The following is a 10685-nucleotide window of genomic DNA, read 5'->3' on the forward strand; positions in this document are numbered from 1 at the left end:
CTGGGTCCAGGCTCCATCTTATGTGGGCCCCTGGCCACTTTCCAAAGGACCAGTGGCAGGTCATGGGTGAAGGCTCATAGGACGCTGAGGGCTGGGGGTGAGCACTGCTGGCTTCTAAAGAGCTTGGACGGTGACCGTACCCAGGCTTTCGGGTCAGCTTCTCTGGGAAGGCATTGGCACTCTGCTCTCCCACTGCCCACCACCACAGCCTTCCCAGCAAGCGTCTCCTAGTCTCTGCCCTGCTTCCTGAGTCACATCCTTTCTGGCACGTGGGCTGATGCCAGGCACGGTTTAGCTTAGGCAGGGCTAGAAAAGCCGAGGCCATGGGTCAGTCCTCAGCGGTTTCAGGAGTAATGGCACTTTCTTTTTTTCCTCCCACTCCCAGACTTCGAATGTCCCTGAATGCTCCATTAATCCAGGGAAGCTAATTGCCTAATTCTCCAGTGGATCTTGCAACAGGAAGTAACCAGAAGCTGGGAACCTGCTTTCCCTCCTGGTCCCAGCCTTAGACCTCCTCCTCCCTGGCTTGGCTGTTCCAAAGATTTCCCAGCCAGCCACCACGCGCCTCACCTTGGGCACTGAAACTGCCGTGTAGGAAGTGGGCCCGGGGCCTTGGACCTTGGCTGCTGTCTCCATTGGCAATCTCTGCCCTCTTCCTGGAGGAGGGGGTTTAACACAAATGAAACATTTGCTTGGGGCAATGATTTTTTTCATTGTTTGTTTTTCAGTCACATGGATTTTTAAAGTCCACTTTTTTATCCTGCTAATGAGGGAAAGAGGATAAGCATCACCTCAGCCTCTTGCCTTAGCTCCTGGGCCCACCTTAACACCGCACGGGAGCAAATACGGCCACATCTCTGTGTTGGCCCAACTGACGGCATGTCGTTGGTCTGTTCCAGCATTCGGGGATAAATAGCTCGGATGCGGAGGTCCTGACCCTGTTCAATGTGACAGAGGCCCAGAGCGGGGAGTATGTGTGTAAGGTTTCCAATTATATTGGTGAAGCTAACCAGTCTGCGTGGCTCACAGTCACCAGACCTGTGGCAAAAGGTAACGGGGAGCTGGAGGGGCCCCTGTGCTGGGGGTTGATGGAGGCCCCGAGCTGCCAGGGCAGCTGTGGGGAGGCCAGCGCCCCACTCTCCCTGTGAGCCTGCTGTTTCTAGTGCCCGGAGCCATGGAAAAATACCCGGCCTGGGCGGCTGGATTGGTTCGGTTCTGTGTTGGTGTCACCCCTCTGTGCCTTGTGTGTGTTCTTGGCTGCGTGTGGGGTGCGTCCTGGGTGATCCTGGAGACTGAGGGTCCGAGTGATGGAGAGGAGAGAGGACCAGCGTCTATAGTGATGTGTGTTGGGGGGGAATGTGTGTGTGTGTGTGTGTATGTGTGTGTATGGGATGGGGGAGTATGTGTGTGGGAGGGTATTTGTGTGGGTGTGAGTGTGGGGGGTGAGAGTGTGTATGTGGGGTGTGTGTGTGTGTGACTGGGGAGGTGTGGGTGTGGGGGGGCTGTGTGTGTGTGGGGTGTGGGGGTGAGTGTGGGGTGTGTGTGTGACTGTGGGGAGTTGTGTTTGGGGGTATGTGTGTGGTGGGGGTATATGTGTGTGTGGGGTATTTGTGTGGGTGTGAGTGTGGGGGGGTGAGAGTGTGAGGGAGTGAGAATGTGTGTGGGGGCAGTGTCGGTGTGTGTGTGTGTGTGTGGGATGTGGGGGGTATGTGTGGGGGTTGAGTGTGTGTGTGGGGTGAGTGTGTGTGTGTAACTGGGGAGGTGTGTTTGGGGGTATGTGTGTGGTGGGGTTATGTGTTTGGGGGGGTATTTGTGTGGGAGTGAGTGTGGGAGGGTGAGAGTGAGGGAGTGAGAATGTGTGTGGGGGCTGTGTCAGTGTGTGTGTGGGGTGTGTGAGTGTGTGGGATGTGGGGGGGTATGTGTGTGGGTGAGTGTGTGTGTGGGGTGTGTATGTGTGTGTGACTGTGGGGTGTGTTTGTCTGAGGGTGTAGGATGGGGGTATTTGTGTGGGTGTGAGGGTGTGTGTGTGGTGGTGAGTGTGGGTATGAGTGTCTGTGTGAGGCTGCAGCCAGCCCCCTCCGTTCCTCGTGTGTGTCCCCTCCGGAAACCAAACAGCCCCCGCGCCGGCCCATTTCTCCATGCGCTCGCGCCGCATGCGGGGCTGGGCCGGGGCTGCTGCGCCTGGTGACGGGTGTAACCAGCCATCCGCGTTGCGCCGTCAGGTCTGCCGAGTTCCTCCTCAGGCTCTCACCCTCTTCCTCTAACAGGTTTCTCGCTGCCTGGTGATTTTTGTCTGTCCGTTGTTGCAAAGGAGACGCTGGGGAACCTTTCTTCCTCTGGTTATTTTTTTCTTCCCCCTTTCCTCCTCCTCGTTCCCTCTCTGAGAGGTCTCCGGTCCCGGGCTTGTCCATGTGGCTTCCGTTGTCTCTTCTAGACGGCCGGAGTTAACACCACCGACAAAGAGATGGAGGTGCTGCACTTAAGGAATGTCTCCTTTGAGGACGCGGGGGAGTATACATGCTTGGCGGGTAACTCTATCGGACTCTCCCATCACTCTGCATGGCTGACCGTTCTGGAAGGTATACACTGTCCTCCTCCTCTCGATGTCCTGCCCTCGCCAGGGCCACGGGGGGAGCATGCATCGCAGGGTCGGGGGAGACACAGAGCCGGGCTCCATACGCAGCACGCGGCTCCAGCAAGTCATCCGGCCTGTCATCTGGCCTCATGGGTCGAACCTTCTCAGCTCACTCCGGAGCCTTCCTCCTGGTGCAGGATCTCAGATTGCTCTCACTTGTGGGCCTGCCTCCGTCTCTCCCCCGGGTCGGAGCGATACATGCGTGGGGTCTGGATCTAACCTGCAGCCGGGCTCTCCTCCAGGGCAGGCTCCTTCCCTCCTCGCGTCCAGCAGTCTTCCTTTATCGCCAGCCCCCGGAAGTCTCCGAGAGGCTCCCCCTGTAACTGAATATAGGTGCTCTGAAGGGAGGGGCTTGCCGCTCGGAAGCACCAATGCTCTCCACCTTCCCCCTTGCTGATCTCGGTGGGCGAGGTTCCTCCAGACCCGGACAGAGGACTTGAGCGGCTTTGAGCGAGTCCTTTCCCAGGCAGCGCAGGGGGCTCGATGGTGCCCGTTTATCCTCTTTGGCTCCCAGTGCAGCTCCTCTCCAGAGGGGGCCGTGGAGGTAGGGCCAGGAAGGCAGGAGCCTGCAGCCTGGGCAGGGTGGTGGGCTGGCGGCCTCGGGGCTGGAGCTGGGCGCTGCTCATCCTGGGACTCTGGTCTCTTTCCTCGTCCCTCTAGTCCTCTGATAACGCACGCCCACTGGAGGCGCGGAAGCATTTTCTGCTTTTTTGCCTCATCACTGTCTTTGTCCTGTGTTGTGCCTCCCGGTGGATGGTCTCTGTTTCTCCACGCTGGGGAAAGAGAAAAACAGAAACGCTTCTCCGTTATCAGCTCTGCCGTCCCTTGTCGCACCTTGGGGAGTTCTTTGGGCTGGTTTGGGGTCATGCCTGGGGCCTCCTGGGGGAGGTCCTCGGGGTGCTGGCCCCTGTGGCCAGCGGGGGTCTTTAATAGGGGAGGGGTGGGGGAAGGGATGTCCTGCTGGATGGGACCCTCCCCACCTCCGTGCGAGAGGGAAAGAGGCTTGAGTTGCCTGGGCTTCAGTGAGGGTGGGAGGCGGGAGAGTCTGAATGGAGAAATGAATAAAACCCTCTCCCTGACTTTGCTCAGTGTGAGGCATTAGACCTGTGAGTGGAAGTCTTAAGAGATGTTTCCATGTTTATCTGTAATAATCCAGACATTTGCAAGCGAAGTTCTGTCTGCAGTTTGGCTAGGTATAGACGTTTTCATGTCTGACCTGATAGAGATGACATAGGCAAAGCTGAGCAATGAAGTCGGGACGTATGCTGGTTTTCTTCTTTCCTCCCTGCATTATTATGTTTGCGTTATGAGTGCCACTGGATGCCAGGCGCTGTGGCCTGCAGACATGGATGAGGTGCCACCTGGGCCCTCGGGGTACCCCTGGACCATCAGTAATGGAAGACCGACGGATCGTTCGCTGTCCCATGATAGGTGTTGACCCAGTGCTCGGGCATTGTGGAGGAGGGCTGTGTGTCCATGGGAACACTGAGTGGCATCTAGCGTGCGTGAGTGCTCAGCTGTCTCTTGCAGGGCACCAAGTACCCATCCAGTCCAGCAGTCCCTGAGCCAGCAGGGCTCCTGAGTTCATGGGCATGGGCTTCGGCTAGCAAGATACAGTCCATCCCTCTGGGGATTCAAGTCAGGGTCAGGGAGCCTCACAGATCCCAGGATGTCTGCTGTGTGCTGTGTCAGGACCCCAATCCCATCTAGGACCTAGCTCAGTTTGTCTCTAACCCAAAGACTCCCAGAGTTTAGGAGATGGATGTTGAGTGTCTTAGGGAGCCGGGACCCTAGTGGACCAGCCCTGCCCTGAGCCCACTAACGTCCTGTTCACGCTGACCCAGCCCTGGAAGAGAGACCAGCGGTGATGACCTCGCCGCTGTACCTGGAGATCATCATCTACTGCACGGGGGCCTTCCTCATCTCCTGCATGGTGGGCTCTGTCATCATCTACAAGATGAAGAGCGGCACGAAGAAGAGCGACTTCCACAGCCAGATGGCCGTGCACAAGCTGGCCAAGAGCATCCCTCTGCGCAGACAGGTAACAGAAAGTAGACGGGGGGTTCGCACGCTCTGCCTCACCCTGTGCGTCCTCCCTGCACCCTAGAGGGGTCTGCGGGACCCGCCGCAGGGTCCCTACTTCAGACTTTGGTGTCCAGCTTCCGGGTGGCAGCAGGAGAGTGTCCTAAGTGCTTGGGGTCAGGCTCCAAGTTCTTCTGGCCGATGAATCCTGTGAGCCCATCTTACCTCAACCACAGTACCCTGCTCAGCCAGCCTGGGGACTGGGAGATGGTCCTCACTGGGCTGAATGCCCAGCTGATATTATGAATCTGAGCTTCCCCTGAGGGCCCATTAGGGATGCAAAGGTGCAGAGGAGAGGAGCTGAGCTGGGTCCCAAGATACCATCTTGCTCCTGTGCACCCACCTCCCATCCCAGGAGATGGAACAGAGGGTGAAGGTGCGTGAAATGAGAAAAGGAGGCAGGCTTCGCTCTGAGCCATACTAATTCTGGAAGGGGCTTCGGGAGTCAGGAACCCCTCATCCACAGCAGGGTTTTCACATAAGAATGAGGACAGGAAGAGAGTTGCTCTTGCAGTGACAAGTTACAGAATGTCAGGCTGTCACACTAATGTGAAAGGTGAGTAATCCAAAACCCAGAAAGGAGTTGGTGGCAAACGTAAGTCAGTGTTAGAACCTCAGTCTTCCAACCTCCTGTGGCCTTTCTGCCTGTGTTGGGGAGGGAGCACCGGATGCCAGGTCCACATCTCTAACTTTAGCAACAAGGCCTGAGCGGGGAGGGGAGGGACCTGCCGCTGCTCCCCTGTCCCTTCTGGAAGGGTGACCCCACGCCTCCCTGCAGGTGTCAGCCGACTCCAGCGCGTCCATGAACTCCGGGGTCTTGCTGGTTCGGCCCTCGCGTCTCTCCTCCAGCGGCACCCCTATGCTGGCCGGGGTATCTGAATATGAGCTTCCTGAAGACCCTCGCTGGGAGCTGCCTCGGGACAGGTAACCGCCCCCCGCCCCCCCAGCTCGTTATTCTAACGGGGGCAGTGGTGTGGGCTCAGACCTTCAGGGGAGCATCCAGAAGTGACTGCCACTGTCTGCTCTTAGTCAAAGGAACTGGAGGCGGAGGGGGAGTGGGGGTTCCTGTCAGGTTTGAACATTACCACCCTAGCTTATCCCACCCTTTGTTTCCCTGAAGACTGGTTTTAGGCAAGCCACTGGGAGAGGGCTGCTTTGGGCAGGTGGTGTTGGCGGAGGCCATCGGGCTGGACAAGGACAAACCCAACCGTGTGACCAAAGTGGCCGTGAAGATGCTAAAGGGTATGTGGTGCCTGTGTCCCTGCAGAAACGACCCCCTTCCCTTTCCAAGCAAACTCTGGGCGTCAGGCTATTACCTGCACCTGCTCCACAGCCTGCTTAGGTTGTCCTGGAGTTGGGGGGGCATTGCACACCCCGCCATCTCACCATGACCTCAGTTTGTTCCTTGGCGTCTGTCATCAGTTGGTGACCCCAGATCCTTTTTTTTTTTTGGCAACACTGGCAGCTCTCATAAGAGGGAAAGGGAGATAAATTTGGATGTGAAAAGGAGAGAGGAGGGACTTCTGGCAGTCAAGCGGTTAAGTCTCTGCACTTGCTCTGCAGAGGAGATCCCACATGCCCTGTGGTGCCGCCAAAAAAAAAAAAGCCAAGGAGCGGGGGCGCATAAAGAGAGAAGCAAGTCCCAGAGGAAAGGGACCCCTGGGTGTTTACCTCATCCCCCTCCCTTAGTTTTTGTCCTGTCGGCCTTCCGACACAAGTGCTTCTCCATCCCTTTCTCTGCTTTGTCCACGCAGCGGATGCAACAGAGAAAGACCTGTCAGACCTGATCTCTGAGATGGAGATGATGAAGATGATTGGGAAACACAAGAACATCATCAACCTGCTGGGGGCCTGCACACAGGACGGTGGGCGCCTCGCCTGTGGGATTCCACCCACTGCAGGGAAGGGCTCAGGCAGGCACTCAGGCTGCTGCCATCTGTCTGTCAGGGAGAAGATGCCTAGCTGGGACGTCAGGGATCGGGCATCTCTTAGCCACAATGAGGGAAGCGGGTGGGGGGAGAGGCCGGTTTAGCTATAGTCAGAATGTGTTTCTTGGGGTCTGGCCCGATGCCCATGGGGGTTCATCTGCGAGTCCAGGCACCTGGATCCACGCACACCATGTGGCCAGAACAGGTGACTTGCTGCGGTCGAGGTCAGGGCTCTGGCCCCAGCTTTGCTTGGGAATGTCCTGGACTAGGCTGAGAAGAATGACTGCCCTTGCTTTCTTTGTGGAGTGAGATGAATTTCTGGGTTTGGGGAACATGCTCGCGTTGTGCCTTGGGGTTCCTCCGGGCGAGGCTCAGCACGTGCACCTGCCCAGCAGCCCTGACAGCCTCTCCACGCCATGTCCCCAGGTCCCCTGTACGTCATCGTGGAGTATGCCTCCAAGGGCAACCTCCGAGAGTACCTGCAGGCCCGGAGGCCGCCAGGGCTGGAGTACTGCTACAACCCCAGCCACCACCCCGAGGAGCAGCTCTCCTCCAAGGACCTGGTGTCCTGTGCCTACCAGGTGGCCCGAGGCATGGAGTATCTTGCCTCCAAGAAGGTGTGGCTCCTGACGGCTCCCCTGGGTAGCGTGGGACCCCGGAGGGTGGCGGGGACATCAGAGCCAGGAGACCTCCGTGGCCTTGAGGCGTTGGGATTGGGCTGGACCAGTGTGAAGTTAGAATGATGATGCCTCAGCTGTAACCGGTTACAGGGAGGAGATGCGGTCCTGTGAGAGTTAGGTGCAGCTTGGGGTGCTGGGTAAATGCTGCTTTGTTTGAGCCCAGCCCTGTATGGATGTGCTTGGCCGGGGAGACAGGGCTTCCCCACGAGAGCTCATGCACACTGGACAGAGAGGGGTTCAGCTCACTGCCTGCAGGTTGAAAGCCAAGCACCGGGAGGGAAACATACCTTGAGGGTTTGCTGAAGTGATTGGGTGGCCCAGAGCTGGGGGTGTTTGGCTTTGACCTACAGGAAAGGGACCCTGTAGCAGGAAACTGGCCAGTTCAGGGGGCCGAGGGGTGGGGCAGGCAAGGGCCGGTGAGGGCAGTGGGCCCACCGGTGGCTGCTGACCCTCCCCTGCGCCCCACCTCCACCCCCCCAATCCCTCTGGTCCTCCGGGCCCAACAGTGCATCCACCGGGACCTGGCCGCCAGGAACGTCCTGGTGACTGAGGACAACGTGATGAAGATCGCGGACTTCGGTCTTGCTCGAGACATCCACCACATCGACTACTATAAAAAGACAACCAATGTAAGTGTGGGCGCCGCCCTTCCTCTGCCCCTGGACTCTGAGCCGCTGGGCTGCCCCCACCCCGACTGGCTGGGTGGGCGGGTGAGCTGGGTCCAGCCCTACCTCCGCCCCTGCCTGCCCCGGGCCACCCCAGTGTCTCCGTGCTGCTTGCAGGGCCGACTGCCTGTCAAGTGGATGGCACCGGAGGCCTTGTTTGACCGGATCTACACCCACCAGAGCGACGTGTGAGTCTGAAATAAGCAGTTGCTGGGGAGAGTTTCCAGGGTGGTACAGCCCCGCATCCTGTTTCAGAAAATGAACTAAACGTTGCCCCTTCACTTTGTTTCCAGAGGTTGACGGGCCATGGTCCCCTGGGGTCGAGGACTTGGGGGGAGAGATGGTGAGGTCAGTGGGGGGCCCTAGCTCTGCGCCCACAACGCTCATCCACAGGTGGTCTTTTGGGGTACTCCTCTGGGAAATCTTCACTCTGGGCGGCTCCCCATACCCTGGGGTCCCCGTGGAGGAGCTTTTCAAGCTGCTGAAGGAGGGTCATCGTATGGACAAGCCCAGTAACTGCACCAACGAGCTGTAAGCCTGAGAAAAGATGCCTGGGGTCCTGGGCTGGGCCCTGGGGGCGGGCTGGGCTCGGGGCGTAGAGGGAGGAGTAGGAGGCGCGCAGCCAGCCGCCCGCGGCCCCTCCGCCCTGAGCCTGTCCTCTCCCTCCACCCCGACCTCGCCATCCTGCCCCAGCTACATGATGATGAGAGACTGCTGGCACGCAGTCCCCTCTCAGAGACCCACCTTCAAGCAGCTGGTGGAAGACCTCGACCGCATCGTGGCCTTGACCTCCAACCAGGTAAGGCGGCCCTTCCCAGATCCTGTGTGCTGACCGGCCCGAATTCTCGCGGGATTCATCCTAGTTCTCGCGGGACTCATTCCTAGTTCTCGCGGGACTCATTCCAAGTTCTCGCGGAATGAATCCTACCGCCGCGGGAAGCAGAGTGCGGGTCCTGCATCTTTTTGTCTCCACCCGCAGGAGTACCTGGACCTGTCAATGCCCCTGGACCAATACTCCCCCAGCTTCCCCGACACCCGCAGCTCCACCTGCTCCTCCGGGGAGGATTCCGTCTTCTCTCACGAGCCCTTGCCCGAGGAACCCTGCCTGCCCCGACACCCGGCCCAGCTGGCCAACGGCGGACTCAAACGGCGCTGACTGGCCCCCATACCCCGCACCCCTCCCCGGACTCCATCCTCAACTGTGGCTCCGCCCCTCCTCCCGCTGGACTCGCTGCCTCCCCTGCGCTCTGCTGGCCGGCCTCCCTGAGGCCCGCACGCCCGAGCTCCCCTCCTCTCCTCCTCACAGCCTGACAGAGGAGCAGGGAGGCCGGTCCTTGCTGACGGCTACTACGTGGCCTGCCAAACGTTGGACCAAGACCCTGTCCCTGCCGCCTGGAGGGTCGGGCAGTGGGGGCCGAGCCGCCCTCGAGCGAGAGCCGACTTAGCTTTCCTGCATTGGTTTTGCCTGCTCTGCGCAGCCCATGTGCCCGTGTTTTGGTGGCAGGTCCTCGGGCTACAGCGGGAGTTGGGTGTAGAGGTGGTCAGCGCTCGGGCCTCCGCAGAAGGCGACCTCTGTTCCAGATGGATAGTGCCAGTGGCTTATTTGATTCCGATACTGATTTGCTTTGATGACCAAATACCTGGTACCCGAGGGTGGGGACGCAGAGGCCAGGAGCCGGCGGTGTGGCCCTGGGGCCCAGCCCCAAAGCAGGGGCTCTGTACATAGCTACGAAGAAAACACAAAGTGTATAAATCTGAGTATATATTTACATGTCTTTTTAAAAGGGTCGTTACCAGAGATTTACCCATTGGGTAAGATGCTCCTGGTGGTTGGGAGGCATCAGTTGCTATATATTAAAAAAAAAAAAAAAGTTTTTAAAAAGGTCATATATTTTTTGCTACTTTTGCTGTTTTATTTTTTTAAATTATGTTCTAAACCTATTTTCAGTTTAGGTCCCTCAATAAAAATTGCTGCTGCTTCAATTTTATACGGGCTGTGTGACACGGGAGAGGAGGCCGGCTGTGAAGGAGCGATGCTGCCGGGCTCTGGGGCTGGCTGTCCCAAGGTCTCTTCCCCATGGGTCCTTCTCCGAGGCCTCAGGACAGCCCTCCTTCCTCTGCCGGGCTTTGGGAAAGAAGGCAGGTAGGGGTCACTGGGCCCAGGGCCAGGCCCCACCGCCCCCTCCACCATACGTTTCCTTGGGGGGAATGTGGAGCCTCTGGGGTCTGAGAGTCAGACAGGGAGCTGCGGGCCCAGCTCCGAAGAGCCAGGAGTGGGGCTGAAGTGATGAAGAGGCAGGTCATGGATGGTTTGACCCTGGGCGGCAGGTACTCAGACCTAGGAGAGTGGCCGCTCCTCTGTGTGGGTATGGTTCTGCCTGTGCTTCTGTGTCAGGGAGGACCTGTTACCTAAGACCAGCTTTACACCCAGGGCCCTGGCTTCAGGTTTCTTGTCTCCCAGGCTATTCTGCCTACCTACCCCCACCCCCGCCAATACCATTCTGAATTCAAGTGATCAGACCGCGTGTGCTAGGGCTAGCACTTGGCCTCCTCCAGTTCTTCCCATAGGAACTCTACTCCAGCCCTAAGGAAAAGGAAGACATTCTGTGAAGGTGCATTTTGGCTGCTGGGGAATTTTCTTCCTCTGCCACCTGCTGGTTATCTCTCCCCCCACCAAGTAGGTGCCGGCTCCTTG

At 58.4% G+C, this 10685-nt stretch overlaps 1 protein-coding gene across 13 annotated transcripts in view; it reads left to right on the forward strand.

The window, feature by feature from the left end:
• The window catches only part of FGFR1 (fibroblast growth factor receptor 1), a 51918-nt gene extending 41940 nt beyond the window's left edge, over positions 1-9978 (forward strand). For 5 of the 13 annotated variants that reach the window (XM_018041779.1, XM_018041775.1, XM_018041771.1 and 2 more), the window contains 11 exons: positions 900-1050; positions 4480-4682; positions 5496-5641; positions 5838-5959; positions 6472-6582; positions 7072-7262; positions 7832-7954; positions 8108-8178; positions 8384-8521; positions 8684-8789; positions 8970-9978. In XM_018041779.1, coding sequence (XP_017897268.1) covers positions 900-1050; positions 4480-4682; positions 5496-5641; positions 5838-5959; positions 6472-6582; positions 7072-7262; positions 7832-7954; positions 8108-8178; positions 8384-8521; positions 8684-8789; positions 8970-9146 — 1539 coding nt within the window. In that variant the 3' untranslated portion in view covers positions 9147-9978. Of the gene's footprint in view, positions 1-899; positions 1051-2434; positions 2580-4479; positions 4683-5495; positions 5642-5837; positions 5960-6471; positions 6583-7071; positions 7263-7831; positions 7955-8107; positions 8179-8383; positions 8522-8683; positions 8790-8969 lie in introns of all 13 variants that reach the window. The other 8 variants (XM_018041780.1, XM_018041776.1, XM_018041770.1 and 5 more) reach the window with 3 other exon arrangements.

This window comes from Capra hircus, chromosome 27 (genome assembly GCF_001704415.2).
Source record: "Capra hircus breed San Clemente chromosome 27, ASM170441v1, whole genome shotgun sequence".
In the NCBI taxonomy this organism is placed as follows: Eukaryota; Metazoa; Chordata; class Mammalia; order Artiodactyla; family Bovidae; genus Capra; species Capra hircus.